Source organism: Tupaia chinensis, unplaced genomic scaffold (genome assembly GCF_000334495.1).
Source record: "Tupaia chinensis unplaced genomic scaffold, TupChi_1.0 Scaffold000316_1, whole genome shotgun sequence".
Lineage (NCBI taxonomy): Eukaryota > Metazoa > Chordata > Mammalia > Scandentia > Tupaiidae > Tupaia > Tupaia belangeri.
In genome coordinates this window covers 3193349-3210936 of record NW_006159809.1, presented here as the reverse complement: position 1 = coordinate 3210936, position 17588 = coordinate 3193349, and the positions used below count along the sequence as shown (strand labels likewise).

Sequence of the window (17588 nt, the reverse complement as noted above, 5' to 3'; positions counted from 1 at the left end):
CAGTCTGGCACGAGCCGCGGTGCGGCGGGAGCGCGAGGGCAGGCGGGAGTGGGCGGGAGCGCGGCGAGGGGCGGGCCTCGGGGCTCCCGGGGCGGGGCTTGGCGCAGCTCGCTGGGACTTGGGGAGGAGGGGGGCAGAGGCGGGCCGAGTGTGCGAGGGAGTGGTGATTCAGACAGGTGTTAGGGTTGGATTCGAGGCCTGAGTGTAGACCGGGCAGGCCCGAGGGTAAGGGTCCCGTACATACGGGAATTGTGTAGGTTTGTTAACATACCTGCCCCTTTGTGCGTCTGGACCACGACTTCAATTTGCATCCCCAGTGTCTAACGCAGTAGCAGAATCAAGTGAATATGTGGGTTGGATTCACCATTAAGGGAGGAGGGACGCATCGTTCTGGCCTGGGGGGAGAGGATAGGTAGCAACCTCCATCTTCACGAGGTCCAGACCTCCTCTTGCACCTGAGTCCCCTTCACTCCCCCCACCACTCACAAACAGGAGTGCTAGTTCACACCCTTGGTTCAGCACCTCTTGATAAAACTGCTTGTTTGCTTCACAGGAACTCTTTGTGGAGACCATTGCAAAAGATGCCTACTGCTGTGCTCAGCAAGGAAAGAGGAAAACCCTCCAGAGGAGAGATTTGGGTAGAGTGTCACTGTGGTCTCTGGGCGCAGACAAGGGAGGGCTGGGCCGGACTTCTCCCTCTAGCTGAGAGTGCATCACTGTGATACCAGGGGTACTGCAGGTCTCTCCCTGTAATGTGTCCTGTTGGCCTGCCACAATGCCAGTAAGTCCCACCTTAGAGGCTCTATGCTTTGAGCTGTAGGAGGGAGAGTTGGGGTTGCTGGAGCTGACTAGACCCCTTCATACCTTCTGCCATATAAAGAAATCATTGTTCACCATAAGGAAAAGGGAAGAAATGTAAGGAGTTAGGAAGGGAAGAAATGTAAGGAGTTAGGAAGATTCAAAAGTTTGATTTCTACTTTCATACCAGAAAAAGACCTTTTTTTTTCCACCTAGCAACTGGGGGTTGGTTTCTGATTCTTTGTCTAGCTGGTACTCCTGTACGTGTGTAAGCCTTCTTACATGGTGTTCTCATTCCCTCTCCTATATTGCCAAACTCTTTATCTGATGACTATGAGCATAGAGAGAGAATAAACTTAGAGGTAAATGAAGGTTGTAGGAAGTACCATTCTCCCCACCTTCCCCCATTGAAAAGTATTTGTCTAGGCTTTTTTCTTTTCTTTCTTTCTTTTTTTTTTTTTTTTTTTTACTATAGAGTGTGTGTGTTCCCCAGAAAGACAGAGGCAGAGAGACAGAAAGTGAGTAATCACCCCTTAGGGAGTACGGCCACACCACAATCCCTTCTTCTCTATTCTCCTCTTGGGATCTTGAGCACGCATGCACATGGTGTGAGTTTAAGCCACTGGGCCCGGGACTCAAACCATGGTCGACTACATGGGAGTCCATCGACAGCCATTATGCCAAATGCTGGTCCCCAGGCTTTTCTTTTGTAGAGAGACTGCTGTAATAATAAAGAAGAATTGGTAGTGGAGCAGAAATGGATTGCAGGACAACAAAGGGACAAGTTTTATAAATGACTTCATTTGCCTAAAGCCTCATGCACTTCCTTCACTGTGTGGATTGGGCTGTGTTAGGGGGGTGTTTAAATGATGAGATAAAGCAGATGTCCCTTGACCTTGTGTTTCAGATAATGCAATAGAAGCTGTGGATGAATTTGCGTTTCTGGAAGGTGAGTTCCAGTCATTTACACCATCTTTCATGCTGACAACGTGAGTTCAAAACTTTATTAAATAGTTGCCTGGTACTTCCTCGTTTGTGTATGTAGAAGTATATGCTTTTCTCCCTACTTTCTGTAAGAATAGGAAAAATGTTAGATTGCTAAATCTAGGGAGAGTGTTTCCTCCCTTGGGGAATTAACACTTCCACTTGAAAATTGCTCACCATAAGGAAAAGAGAGGAAATATGTAAGGAGATAGGAAGATTCAAAAGTTTGATTTCTACTTCGGTCTGTATTCCTAAAAGTAAATCTTACCCACTCATCATAGTGCTAAAGTTCAAAAACCCTTGCCAATATTTAAAGGGTCACCTGTTGGTCCTTTTTATTTTTCAGCAATCTTTGTAAGGTTGTTATTTTCTGTAGTGAATTTCTGTACTTACTCGTATCTATGTTTCTTAGGAATTGTAGATTAACTTTGTACTAATGAAATCTTTCATTAAAATAACAAAGGTTTGAAATACTCAATTTTATCTACCTTCTTTCAGAGCTGTTTCTTCTACTTAATTCCTGTATCTGATCAGCTTACTTTTCACTCCATGTTTTAATTAAATAGTTTTGTGAAAGCCTCATGCCCTCAATTCATCCGCAGTTTCACCCTACCAGGATATTTTTGTTGCCTCCTTCAAGCCTCGTTACCTTCAGGAATCGTCTCTTGATTTATTTATTTTACAGTTTTTACTCTTTTGTTCTGCATCTGCTTATCAACCGAGGCTGCTTCGATATTTATTTTCTAAATGTCTTAATAGATACATTTCCATGGCTAGCATGAAGCCTCGATGATTATTGTCTAATATGTAGATCTTTTTTTTAGGCCTTATTCCCTGCCTACCCATTTTTCTAAAAAATAAGTTTGTTGCCCACCTAAGGTAGGCGACGTCTTGTGGCTGACTTCCAGTAAGTTCTCCAATCAAAATGTTTGAAGCCTATGTTACCTGTTCATTTTTAATTCCAGCTTTTCAAAGAGACGAGCAATGTGATCAAATTTGTATCTTAAAAATCTAATGCTGTTGCCCCGTGGATAATCAATGGGAGGGTACCAGGAATAGAAGCCAAGAGAGCCTGTGCAGTTTTCCACGCTGGCTTCTGGCATAGTGCTTATCTTGGGCTTTTAAAAAATGGTTATTTATTGAATGATTGATGTGTTCATTTTCATCCTCTGTTCCAATAATCTCGGTGATCGAATCTCTCTGTTCTTACATTGGTAGATCTAAATTCAGGGCATCATAACTCTGATAGATTCAGCTTATATTTTTATGTACCTAGTAAACTAAATGTTCATCTGCCCTTAGATGTGTATGTCCTCAGTAGATAACTTTTTGAAGCAAGGTGGTATATATCTATGTTTAAAAATCAAAGTCGGGCCTGCTTTGTGGGTTATTGGTTAAGGGAGCCAGATCCTGCATGGTAACCATGGTTAGAATCCTAGCCCCAGTGCTTGAAAAGCATGTCAGGTGAATATTCACGCGTGACCCCAGTGCTGGCAGGATGGAGAAACGGAGGCTAAAGGATTGTGGTGTGACTGTGCTCCACTGGGGTGTGTGTGGGGGCGCTTTCTCCTTTCCTGTCTCTCTGGGATTTGACTCTTGGTTCCCTCAGTCTGCCAAAATTGTAGTCTACTTAGCTCTTTTAGATTGGCAGCTGCTTCCAGGGCAGAGGTAGCTGTGGAGGTTGGTATTACTTTTTTTTTTTAAGAGAGATTTTTGCTATAGGGCATGTGTGTTCACCACTTTGTTCTCCCCAAATTGAACTCTTCCCTGACTGATTCCTTCTTAGCTTCCATTTTGGGAACTTGCTTTAGGCAGTGATTGGTGATAATCTCATTTTTTATTTTACTTGTTTCCTATCTTTAGGGAACTGTGTTTCCTGTTGTCCAACTTTTTTATAGCAGTATTTCACATACTGTCCTGTTTTATAGTTCCTGAATTTGAAAGAGCTAAGCCCTCTCAAGATTGAAAGCTTTAAATGGAATATTGTTTGTATATATTATAAAGCTTTATGCATGTCTATTTGAAATTTTCCTAACTGGGAGGCCTTCTTGGTTCCCTCAGTCTGCCAAAATTGTAGTCTACTTAGCTCTTTTAGATTGGCAGCTGCTTCCAGGGCAGAGGTAGCTGTGGAGGTTGGTATTACTTTTTTTTTTTTAAGAGAGATTTTTGCTATAGGGCATGTGTGTTCACCAGAGAGACAGAAGGTGAGAAATCAACCCTCGGGGGGATGGCCAAACCATAATCCCTTCTCCTCCATTCTCCTCTCGGGATTTTGGGCATGCACATATGCCCGGTGTGAGTTTTAAGCCACCAGGTCCAGGACTCAAACTGCAGTCGACTACATGGGATCTAGTGATGTAACCATTACACCATCTGCTAGTTCTGAGGTGGGGTTTACTTTGTGTTGTCTGGATTTCAGATGTATTTTTTTCTTGATACCTTTTCAATACCTGAAAGATTTTCTTTTTATATATTTTGTTTTATGAATCGATCTCAACAGGAACTTGCCATTATCAAAAGCAGAGACTTTTTAAAATTGTAGATGTCGCACTTTCTTTTTTTTTTTTGTATGTGTTCTTTTTCTTTCCCAAATTATCTTTTATTCTAGGTCGTCTTTTTTTAATAATAAATTTTGGTCTTTTTTTATATATAGTCATTCTTCAACTACTTAGTGATTTTCATCTATTTAAGATGGAGGAACTAAAGCTTTGGGAAGTGCATCTGCGCATAAGGGGTGGAGTGGGGGTGGTGGTTGTCTGGCAGATTTGCTCCAGGGTGAATGTATGGCCTCCAGGCCAGCATGCCTGTGGCTTCACTGCCAGGTTGGCACTTGCAGCAGCTGCGCTAGCTCTCTCCACATAGGTTATCTAGTTTTTTAGAGAACCTTGCATTTTTTTCCAAATTAGGTTTACATTCCTGTCTTCCGGTAGTGTGCTGCATGTAGGGAGAGTGGGGAGATGGCAACAATGGTTTCTCCTAGAGACCATGGTCCTTAATCCGTATCTGTTCGCATCTCTTTCTGTCATTCCTGGTGACTAAGTCCTGAGCCTCCCCAGGACTCCCCCAGGTTAGGGGGCTTCCTCCTCAGCTGCCTCTACGTGTCTGTTCTAGGCTCATTTCCCTCTTCTGTTTATGACAGTGTTTCAGTCAGATTTCTGTAAACTTTTTGTTGTCCAAATCTCAACTGCTGATGCTCTGGTAGATAGATTTATACCTTTGCATACTGTTTTGTCTGTCTGAATGGAATCTTGGATGAGCACATACAAACCTGTGGGTTCAGTTCCTGACTAGTTCCTGAAAGTTGAACTGGAACGTTCTAAAAAGACGATAAACTCTTTACCTTGAGGGCTTATCTTACTTATTTCATGTCACTCATCCCTGGATGGTCTTCAGGCATGCCCCGTAACTAACAGAACAGCTGAGTCCTTTCTCCACTTTTAATTCTGACTCTAGACTGATGTGCTTAATTCCATTTGCCTACACTCTGTAATGACATGTTTTTTCCCCCCTGGGAATCTTTTGGATAGCTACCCTTCAGAATTTCTGTTTTGATCTTAGAGAACTACTGCTAATACCAAAGTCCCTTTCATTTAACTTTACTGAGTATGTTTCATTACTCCAGTTCTTGAGATCCTTGCTTTACGTATTGTTCTTTGTATTTCTAGGCACTTTGGATTGATTGCTGACCTGGCAGTTCTGGGAGCCTTCCCCTGCATCCTTCAGCTCACCCCCCTCCGTGGGTCTCAGCTCTGAAGCACAGTCTTCGCACTCAGTACGCTCATCCTGATCTGCCTTCTCTAAGCCGGGATGAACAGAGATCTCATCTGTTAGCATTTCTCTACAAGGTCTTCCACCGCGTGTCTTCCACTTTGGGCCTGGGTGTAGCTGCTCCTCTTTGGGAGAGATGAAGAATGTCATCTGCGTAGGTGGCTTATGAATGATGAGGACCAGAATAAAGAATTCTGCTCAGCTTCAGCCTAGTATGTTTTCTGATCTCACCTTTATTCTTGGCCCTGTGACTGGAGAACCAGTGTGGCCACGATCTTCCCTCCAGCATTCTCAGCTGCAGTCCTTTCATTACTTACGCTCTGTATTTTTCCAGTGTGCATCACCAGAATGTGATTCTAGAATTTCTGGAATACCGTTTGTCCTTGGGAGTTCCAATAGATTGAGAACCAAATTAAAATTTTTTCCTAACAGTTTCATGTAGCTATAACTCACATTTGGTGTAAGTCACCAAGTTGAAGTGTATAGTTCAGTGGTTGTTAGTGTAGTCACAGATGTACAGCAGTCCCCATGGTCAACGTTAGCACGTGTTCATATGAATGGGATCATATAATACGTGGTCTTTTGTGTCTAACTTTTTTCACTCAGACAATATTTTTAAGGTTCATCCATGCTGCAACATGTATCAATATCTCATTTGAGAAAATAATGATGAAATCTACATAATAAAAAACTTACTGTTTTAATACTTTAAAACCATTGGTTATATATAGTTCAGTGGCATTAGTATATTCACATTGTTGTACAGCCATCAGCTGTCTCCAGAACTTTATTATATTTTCCCAAATTGAAACTCCATTCTCTTTCCCCAGTCCCTGGCTAAGTTTTGTTTTTTTGAGAGAGTGTGGGTGATAAGACAGGAAGGAGGCAGAGTACTTAGACCAGTGTTAAAGAAAAGCAGTGAGAAGCCTCGGACAGTGGTTCTTAAGTAGTTTTGGATGGTGGACTACTTTGAAGTTACAGTGTCCATGGGATCTTCTCCCTGGAATGATACATTCATGTTTACTTCTGTAACATTTTAAAAATAAACTTCATTTGAAAATAATGCAAGATTTATTGGCCAGCTGGTCACATGGTGTTAAGGCAGCTGGATCCCACATGACAGACTGTGCAGTTCCAGTCCTGTACCTGGTAGCTTGAAAAACAGGCCAGGTACGTGTGTGTGCATGCCTCAGATCCTGAGAGATGAATGCATGGGAGGTTGCTGTGTGGCTGTCTCCCCCAGGGGTGCTTTCTCACTTTCTCTTTTTCTCTTCTTTCTCTGGGAAGTACACACACCCTATACAAATTTTAAAAAGTTAATACTAGGTTTACAGAGCAGCACCCTATACAAATTTTAAAAAGTTAATACTAGATTTAAAGAGAAGTTGCAAAGGTAATGCAGAGAGTTCTTGTATACCCTTCATTTCATCACTGTTAACTTCAACTTTATTTGGTACCTTTGTCAATACTGAGAAGCTGACATTTGTAGGTTATTGTTCACTCCAGTCTTTATTTGGATTTCATTAGTTCTATGAGTATCTATTTCCTGTTTGAAGGTTCAATCCAGGATACTATATTGCATTTCCTTGTCATGTCTGCTCAGTGTCCTCTGGTCTGTGACAGTGTCTCAGTCTTTCCTCTTTCATGTCCTTGACAGCCCTGAGTAATACTGGTCAGGTATCCTGTATAATATCCCAAACCTGGGTTCGTCTGTTTTTCTTGGGATTAATTAGTCCTTTCATATAATTTCGGGTGTTACACAGACCCTGGGAAACCTTCCATAGGATTCCTGTTATCAATGCAAATGGAAATTTAAAAGGACATCCTGGCCCTTTTTTCAAGGTAAATTCAAATTAATGAGTTGCAGCCCATTCGTGGGACATAAAATCAATGTAGCGTGTTGCCACCAGCATTTTTAAATGATAAAAGCATCAGAGCGTTCAACTTAAGGTATTAATTTTTCTTTCCTTGTATGTGTGTCCTCGGTCATCATATACAGTGTGCGTGGTAGGCAGACTTTTGGCTCCCATGACCTTCACCTCCCTGGTGCCATTCCCATAAACATGTTACATACATGGCAAAGGGATGCTGCAGCTATAATTAAAGTTATTCATCAGTTGCCCTTAAGATAAGTTATCCTGAACTGTCTGAGCAGGTACTGGATAATCACAATGAGCTCTTCAATGCAGAGCTCTCGCCAGACTGAGAGTAGAAGAGGATGTCAGAAAAGCATGGAAGGGAACCAGCAGTTAGCGTAATGGCTATGTCGCTGGACTCCCACGTAGTCGACCGCGGTTCGTGTCCTGGACCCGGTGGCTTAAAACTCACGCCGGGCGCGTGTGCGTGCGTGCCCAAGATCCCGAGAGGAGAATGGAGGAGAAGGGATTGCGGCGTGACCATCCCCTCTGGGGGGTGATTTCTCGCTTTCTGTCTCTATGTCTCTCTCTGTCTGTCTGGCGAGCGCACGCGCCCTACAGTGAAAATCTCTCAAAAAGACAGCCCTGAGTAATACTGGTCAGGTATCCTGTATAATATCCCAAACCTGGGTTCGTCTGTTTTTCTTGGGATTAATTAGTCCTTTCATATAATTTCGGGTGTTACACAGACCCTGGGAAACCTTCCATAGGATTCCTGTTATCAATGCAAATGGAAATTTAAAAGGACATCCTGGCCCTTTTTTCAAGGTAAATTCAAATTAATGAGTTGCAGCCCATTCGTGGGACATAAAATCAATGTAGCGTGTTGCCACCAGCATTTTTAAATGATAAAAGCATCAGAGCGTTCAACTTAAGGTATTAATTTTTCTTTCCTTGTATGTGTGTCCTCGGTCATCATATACAGTGTGTGCGGTAGGCAGACTTTTGGCTCCCATGACCTTCACCTCCCTGGTGCCATTCCCATAAACATGTTACATACATGGCAAAGGGATGCTGCAGCTATAATTAAAGTTATTCATCAGTTGCCCTTAAGATAAGTTATCCTGAACTGTCTGAGCAGGTACTGGATAATCACAATGAGCTCTTCAATGCAGAGCTCTCGCCAGACTGAGAGTAGAAGAGGATGTCAGAAAAGCATGGAAAAGATTTGACCTGCTGGGCTGGCTTTGAAGAAGGAGGAGGCCATGTGACTATAATGTGGGCAGATAGGTTGGGGGAAATTGCCTTTTGGTTTTTGAGCCCCTTGTGTCACCTTGTGTGTATTGAAGAAGACAACAGTTTGAGGCAAAAAAGGCACAGCACCGACGTCAACAAACTGAAGTTAACTCCATCCCCCCTTTCCTAGCTTAGCATTGGGTCAGTAATGAACCTTCCTAGACCACAATTTCTCTAACTGCAGGGTATGTTTGGAGCATCGATTGCATTTTAGGCTTTGAGCTAAGTACTTTATGTGCAGGATCTTATTTATGTTTCTCAAAAACCCTGTGCAGAAGGTACTATCGTTACCTTCATTTTACAAATGAGAAAACTGAGGAATCTAGCCAATGTGATTGCAGGGCTTATGTTCTCAGCTACTTAGCCACACTGTGCTGATCTCTAAGAAACCTGTAAACTCTCAAAATGATGTTTCCAGACGTGAGCAGGGGCTGGCTATGTGGATGTTGCTGCTGTGAGAACTTACATGAGGCAAGTGCAGACAACCTCTTCAAGCCTTCACTGGCAGCAGTGAAGGAAGCAGCTCGCAGCCAGCTGCCCATGCTACCTACTTCTGTCATTTCTCTCCCTATGAACTTCTGCAGCCAGAAAATTGCTTGAGGCATTTAATCTCATTCCTTCCAAACACAGGTTTCCAAAAGACAAAATCTAGCCATCCTGCCAGAGCTCCATTTCTCCAAGGAGAGTTGTAAGCAGACAGAACTAGTGAGCGAGTGGCCAATAATTAATCACGTTAGTGACAAATCCTCTTTGGAGAGTATTTTTGTGCAAGTGAGTACATGTGTATCTCGTTCCCTCACCACCCAAACCTCATCTAAGGATGTGATATGCATGCGTATTGTGCATTAAAGGCAACATTTAAAACATTACTGCAATAAAATTAGACAATCACCTATCCTATGACCCTGCAGTTCTCCTGGGCATGTACTCAGGGACATGAAAACATATGTCCACAAACATTCTACATGGATGTTTATAATAAAAGGGGACTTCAAAAATCTTGTGAAAGAATAGAATTAAAATCCAAGTTTATTTGGGCACAAAAATTTTGAAATTCCTGCATAGTCTCCACAGTACAAATTTTCATAAACTTTCTGAAGGCCCTCCTGTAGCTTTATTTATAATAGATGCAAACCATAAATAGCCTAGGTGTCCATAAATATGTGAGTGGATAAGCATGCTGGTGTGTTCACATGGTGGACTACCACTGACTCAGCAATAAAAAGTAATGAATTTTCGATGTATTCCACAACATGGATGAACATCAAAATATTTATTGTGTTGAGTGATGGAAGCTTTGTGTAATATGGTGTAATTTATATGAAGTTCTGGAACGGACACAATTTATGGTGGAAAAAAGAACAGTGATTGTGGGAGATGAAGGTGGGGAGCAGCTGAGAAGGAGCGTGAGGGAGTTTTCTGTGTTCTATCTTGATAGGGTGTGGGTAATATGGCTACAGTCATTGTGTTGCCCAAACTTGGCAAATGGTACACTTAATTATTGGATGAGGATGTCAGGAAAGTCTTGACATATTTATACAAAAATGCATCATGACTTTCCGAACAACTCAATAGTTTACTATATGTAACTTTTACCTAAGAAAGAAGCTCATAAGCAAATTTTGCATTCTAGTTTATGATGCTCATGCTGGAGTGCTGAGGGGCATTTATAACAAGCCTTCCATATCCATAAATTCTGCATCTGTGGATTCAGACAACCTCAGATCAAAAGTACAACAATACAAAATACAATGAAAAGAATACAGTATAACAACCATTTACATTATATTAGGTGCTATAAGAAATTTATATAATTTAAAGTACTGGGAAGATGTGCATAGGCTATATGCAAATACTATGCCATTTTATATAAGGGACTTGAGAATCTTTATATGTTGGTATCCAGGGGTCCTGGAATCAATCTCCCACAGATACTCAGGGGCAACTAACTGTACTTTGAAATGTACCAAAAAGAAGATGGATTGGTGGATAGAAAGATATGTGATAAAAACAAATATAGAAAAATGTTTATTATTATAGATCTAGGAAGTGAGTGAATTTTGTTTCTGAAAGGTCTGTGGTGGCATCTAGAAATTGGCATTTTAAGCAAATCCCACAGATGAATTAGACACATAGCCATGTTTTGAAACTGGTGTTTGGATCCATAATTTGTGAACTGGATTTTCATCAAGAGATACATACCAGTAGCTGTTAATTGTGTGATACTCTGAAGGATTCATCTGCAGTTATATGCGATTCTTTCTGAGCCAGCTCCACCTGTATTGATAAGCTCCCATTGGAGAGAGGGTATAAGGATGGAAGTGAGAATAGTTTTATTCTAAGAGAGCTTTAAATCCATTCTAATAGATTGGTCTAAAAGTCAATTATAACTATGATTAGTAACGAACTTGTGATCGATCCATCAACTCATCTGCATTGTAACAGAGCAGCTGGTTGTTCCAGGGGTTGAAAGCACCAGCATTAGTCACTGCTTCAGGAGGTAAAGGGAGTCTTCAGGGTGGGGATCCTGCAGGTCTGGGAAATGGCTGCCCTTGTATGGGGTTGGGAAGACAGTTTACTTTAATCCCCTCTAGTTGGCATATAACTTTCCACACTCACTGCTCTAAGTACCGATTCCTTACTGCTTTCTATGTTCTGCCTTCCATTAGCACAGTCATTAACATACTCACTGGAGTGTACTCCATTAGAGACATTTATGCCCTCTCAGAATCCAAAATCCTGCAGGATCAGGATAAGTCTTAGTCATCTCAATGCCTGTGTTGCGCATGGAAGGGGCACAGTTCATGCTTGATGGACCGGACTTTGGTTTTCCTCTTCCTCTACTCTGATATTTCCATTCAACCTCTCGTGAGACTGCAAGTCTTTATTTTCCCTCCAGTTTGTTATATTGGGTTGTCAGGAGAGTCATTTTGCATTTTTACATAGAAAGACATAGAAAAATATGTTATGATTTTCCTGACCATAATAAAATTTTCAAAAAGAAAAGTAGTCCACTATCCACATTTTAAAATTTATTGCTCCTTACCTTCAGGAGGGAATTTACATTTTTCTGCAAAAGTAGTGCTGGTATAAAAAATTACCTGGAGAATTTAAAAAAAAAAAAAAAAAAAAAAAAACCACAGACACACATACACATGGAGCTCCTCACCCTCCCTTGATTCTGATTCATGGGGGAAGGGGGATCTCTGACAAACTCCACCTCCCTGCCCAGATTCCCTACGTAAAGTACAGGTGTAGGATATATGGAGTAGAAATGAGGTGAAGGGGGACAAAAACCAGCCAGTTTTAGGCAGTTAGAGAAAACCAGATTGCTTAGGTCAGCTGTTGATCTTAGATCAAGGAAAGCACTGATGTTGAAAGGTGCAGAGAAAATTTTAAACCAAACAAGGGCCCTTGCTAGAATGTCTGAGAAGCACTTCCCCCTATATATCTAATGTACTCACGTCCCTCAGCTTACGTACTCCTGGCCAGTACAGCTTTCCAGGTGCACACTGCCCACTCATGGGTCTTTAGGACATACTTCTTGAACTGATTCATCATTAGTAAAGTTGCCATTGTCATGGTAAGAAGTGGTCCTGGAATAGTGGCATGAAGTCCACCAAGTGGCCTAAGAATTTAGAGCCATATCAGCAGATGGAGTCTGGCTTCTCAAAGTTCTTGGGGGGGAGGTGGCTGTTTTAGACCACCACTTGGTAGAAATGCTCCCTGTTAGGCTGTGATAATTTCAGGAATTTTGTCTATTTCTGCACAATGACAATTACACTTTTATATGACCTGGAAGCAGCCCAGACACAGAGCATTCACATCTCTCTCCATTTCTGCCCTTACCTAGTGCCTCAGCACAATGCTATGGTCCAACCGGCAAGACTGGCATGTCAGCCTGTCCTCTTCAGGTAACTTTTTAAAAAAAAATTTAAAGCAATTTTATTGAGAGAGAGAGAGAAAGAGAACCTGCAAACACAATGCAGAGAGCCTCTCCTAGCCTCATCCAGCCTTGGAATTGGGGGCTTGAGCATGCCCAGAATATTCAGGGAGGTCTCTGCACATGAACCTGGAATCTTCCTATGGATGTCAGCCTTACAGAGCATTGCATTTGACTGTTGCACCTCTATCTGGCCCCCTCCATTCTGGTACCTTAAAACATTGCAATCGGGACCAGCAATTGGTGTAATGGCTATGTTGCTGGACTCCCATGTAGTTGACCACAGTTCAAGTCCCAGACCCGGTGGCTTAAACTCATGCCAGGCACGTGTGTGTGCATGCCCAAGATCCTGAGAGGAGAATGAAGGAGAAGGGATTGCAGCGTGGCCATCCCCCCTGGGGGGTGATTTCTCGTTTTCCGTCTCTGTCTCTGTCTCTGTCTTTCTGGCAAGCACAGGTGCCCTATAGCAAAAACCTTTCCAAAACAAAACAGAAAATATTGCAATCATATATCCAACTTTCTTTGTTCTGAGCCCAAGTTTTGCAGTGAATGGTTTGATGCTGACTTGGCTTCCTAGGCAGTCTTTCTACAGGGAGAAAAAAAATGCAGGTCACGGGGAGTTGACCTATTTCTATTCAGTGCGACAGCAGTTTCTCTTTGTGAATGAGTAGTCTACCCATGTAGCGTCACCACAGGGAGATGAGAGGATTCGGTGGCTATGTATACTTGGAGTATTTCAGTGTTTGTGACAGTTATTCCACTTGTAGGTTGCCAACTTGCCAAGCAAGCGATGAGCAAGGGATATGTTATTGGAAAATTGTGTACAGCCAGAAAACACAGACACTAAAAGAAAATTTGACATAAAAATGATACAGGAGGAAATTAAGGCATTTTGGCTTCTTTCATTTGTGAGACTCTGCAAAGTATTATAATGTCCATATTCTTTTTTTTTTTAAGAGAGATTTTTGCCAAAGGGTGTGTGCCCTTGCCAGAGAGACAGAGCAAGACAGAGAGGCAGAAAGCGAGAAATCAACCCCTGAGGGGATGGCCACACTGCAGTCCTTTCTTCCCCATTTTCCTCTTGGGATTTTGGGCACGTATGCATGCATACGCATCCAGTGTGAGTTTTAGGCTGCCAGGTCTGGGGCACAAACAATGGTTGACTATGTGGGAGGCCAGCGACATAAACATTACACCATCTGCTGTTCCCATGCCCATATTCTTAAAAGTCTGCAAATCTTTCAATGTGTCTTACTGAAGAAGAGAGAGGAAAGAGGAGCTGCAGAATCAGAAGGTGATTTGCACACATGGAGTGTGTGGGGCCTTGTGGACAAGGTCTAACAACCAAACACAAATGTCTAATCTCAACACAGCACAAACCATGGCAAGAAAGAGCAATGCCACTCACTGACTGCTCTGCTGAGTCACCTGGCAATACCCTGGTCAGAGTAAAGGCTAGTTGGTTGTAACAAATATCCCCCCAAACACACTGACTTAAATAAAGTTGAAGTTTATTTCTCTTCAATGTAACAACTTGGTCTAAAAGAATAGGGTGCCTGGATTCCATGGAGTCATTCTGGGATGAAAGGCTCTTTCCATCCTACAGCATTGCCATTCTTTTTTATAGCGCTGCTCAATAGAACTTTCTGTCATTAAAATGTTCTATATTTGGTGTACAATATGGTAGCCGCCAGCTACACATGGCTATTGAGTAGTTGGGATTTGGCTAGTGTGATTGAGGAACTCAATTTTCAATTTTACCTAATTTTAATTAATTAAACGTTAAACAGTCACAGGTGGCTAGTGGTTACTGAATTTGAAAGAGCAAGTCCAGGTCAAAGCTGGTGTATTCTCCAAATCTAGTTCCTGTTCCCAGCCAGAGGAAAGAGAGTGTTGGGAGGATGAAGGGTTTGCTCTTAAGTTGGAAATGACCCAGAAGTGGCACACATTATGTTGATTCAAATCCCATTGAGCCACGCTTCATCAACTGGCCACCCCTGCTTGCAAGGACAGCCAGGCAATAGTCTCTGTGTAGGAGGCCATGTGCCCAAGTACAACTCTGTTACTACAGTCACATGATAGGCAGATTTTATTGGCCATCTAGAATTTTGGGCACGTATGCATGCATACGCATCCAGTGTGAGTTTTAGGCTGCCAGGTCTGGGGCACAGACAATGGTTAACTATATGGGAGGCCAGTCTCATTTTTGTGCCTCATCTTTGCAACTCTTAACTATGTGAGTGTGGACCCATTGACATTTCTAAACCACCGAGATAATAACAGGCACTAGTTCATAAGATTACTGTGAGGGTCATAACGAGATAATACTTAGTAAAGGCCTTAGCAGAGTCTGGCACATAGCACTGAGGTAGCACTAGATGTTTGTTAACTCTAGTCTCTGCCTTCAGGAATGTTTACTGAGCATTCCAGATTTTCTGATTCTGAATGTGGGTCGCCCATGGTAACCAAAGCTCTAAATGAGAAACGAGGGCTATTTCAAACACATGTAAGGAAACGCCATAAATGGAGACATGCCTGCACATCAGATATTGAGCCTGGCTAATGAGAGTTCGTTTCTGAGAAAAAGGTTTGCTTCAATGTGCTGACCATCCCAGGCTTCTTAGCCTGAGACATGGTCACTGAGATGATTAATGTCACTGTGAAAGGCCACTTTGGAGCTAGCCAAAATGGTTTTTTCTAAAGACAGACAACATGTCCCTCGCACATCCCACTTGCTAATAGAGTACAGTGTAGAATGGAAAATGACAGGCTTCTAAAAAGATGTCTCTGCCGATCAGCTCATGGTGGTTTCTTGATGAGCCTATAATGAGCGCGTCTCTGCCTTATTACAGAAGATAAATAGAGACTGATCAGCATGCTGCAGGGCAGTGACAGTCGTAGACATCATCTGTCCTCATCGCAGGGATGTTACACCAGGGTGTCACAAAGCAGAGATCAACATTTGACTCTTCAAATTACGCTAGTAAAGATAACGAAGTCACTAAAGTCTCTCAATGCATTTTAAAGAAATGCGTCATCTTAGACTAAACAACTGGGAAACTGTATTTCAAAACGTCAGGTAAAAGTGTTTATTTGTCTTTCCTGCCGGAAAAAAGAAAAGAACTTTATGCCTTCTGTGCTTTGAAATAGGGGTAATTCTGGATACTTCCTCTTTCTACTGTTACCACACAGTGCATGCTAGAAGCAAGAAGCTAAATTGTTTTTTCTTCTATTGTCACTCCTAATTGTGAGCGATATGAATCAGTGACTTCTTGAAGCAGTTTGTGAAAGTCAAAGGGTCTGTAATCCATAAAGTGTATTCTAGTAGAGAAAAATGTCAGATGTAACAGAATTGGAGGGAGAAAATTCTCAAGAATTTTGTAATCATAGGAAACCTCAAGCTAAGATGTATGTGTGAGAGAGGGAAAAAGAGTGAGGAAGAGACCGGACATGGGTTAAATGCAGGTACTTGGGCACATGATGAGACCAAACCCTTAGCTAGGGTGGTGTGAGGAGACAGGACGAGAAGAGTGAACCTGCCAGCAGGTGCTAGAATATCAGAGTTTGTGTTAGCAGGATGGGTTGAGTCCCTGATGATAGGCACTCATGTTTATTAATGTAGCCAAGAGCCCAGTAGGGCTAGACAGGCCAAGTAGACTGGTTTTGGGAGGATTTTACAGAGTTTGCACAGTACTCGATGCTGGGAAGAACTAGATTTCTCCTAGGATTTGATTCTCACAGTGTTATATAGCTAGCGTGTTCTGTATTATAGCTAGAAATGATGGTGTAGTCTCCTCTGAGGGAAGGGACCTATTCAAGTCGACCCTGAAAGCCAGGACTCAAGGCTTGGAACAGACAGATGGTCCTCTTTCAATTGAGAGTAGGAAAATACTGCCTACTATTCTAAAATGTAAAGAGAATTTTGCAGGTTACAAGATGCTGAGAACAAGAATGCCTCACCTCGCAGCTGATGTAATCCAGAGGAGATGATGTTGATAACTGGTCATTCTATTTTTAAAATTTTTTAAGAGAGATTTTTTGTTGTAGGGTGTGTATACTTGCCAGAGAGACAGAGAGATGGAAATCAAGAAATCACAGGGAGGATGGCCACACTACATTCCCTTCTCTGTTCTCTTCCTGGGATCTAGAGCACACACACATGCCTTGTATGACTTTGAAGCTACTGGGTCTGGGACTTGTACTGCAGTTGGCCGTCTCCAGTCATATGAGGGAAGGTTATGAACCTGATGGCAAGAATGGCTGCAGCGAACACATGCACTGAAGAAGGATAAGTGACGAAGAATCCAGGGTCCTGAGGGTGACTTTAAATGCCACTCAGGGCAGTCATGGAATTTGAGGTGGGATGCTCTTAAAGAGATTTTTATATTGAATGTCACCAGAAATGCTTTTAAAAAGATAACCAGAAATTTTTTGTCCTTTGTATTTTACAGCACAGAGCAAGAGTTATTTTAGGTAAGCGGATACTGAGGCAGCAGAACATAAATGAAGAAAATTCTCTATAACCCATTTATCTTGCTGGACTGAGGAGGGCTGAGTGACAGTTACAAATGAAAGCCTTCCTAGGTATCTTATTTTCTGTGGTATTTTAAACGAGGAAATGGATTTCTGGGAATATTTATACAATAATAAAGTGCTGTCAAATTTCAGATGACAAAAACCCAAGTTGATTAGAATTTTTGAAAAGTAGAAATTGGATTTGAAAGAGTTGTTTAAATATTTTCTGTTCTCTACTGACATTCACGAGGACAAAAGTGGGAGTGAGAGGAAGAAGGGATCCAGGTGCTCAGGTTAGGGCCCAGAGGTCTGGCATGGCTGTAGCAGCTGGGAGAGACATTCTGGATCTAGAAGCCCAGCTCAGGCTCCATGTGGGTCTTCCTGCCTTTTTCTTCTTTCTTGTTTTCTTCTTTCTTTCCTTTTGTCCT

At 42.2% G+C, this 17588-nt stretch overlaps 1 protein-coding gene across 1 annotated transcript in view; it reads left to right on the top strand.

Annotated features, from left to right (window-relative positions):
- Window positions 1-5762, top strand: part of POLE4 (DNA polymerase epsilon 4, accessory subunit) — a 10122-nt gene extending 4360 nt beyond the window's left edge. The window contains exons 2-4 of the mRNA XM_006151197.3: window positions 554-638; window positions 1706-1747; window positions 5448-5762. Of these exons, the coding sequence (XP_006151259.2) occupies window positions 554-638; window positions 1706-1747; window positions 5448-5461 (141 nt within the window). The 3' untranslated portion in view covers window positions 5462-5762. The remainder of the gene's footprint in view (window positions 1-553; window positions 639-1705; window positions 1748-5447) is intronic.
- Window positions 5763-17588: the final 11826 nt, after the last annotated feature.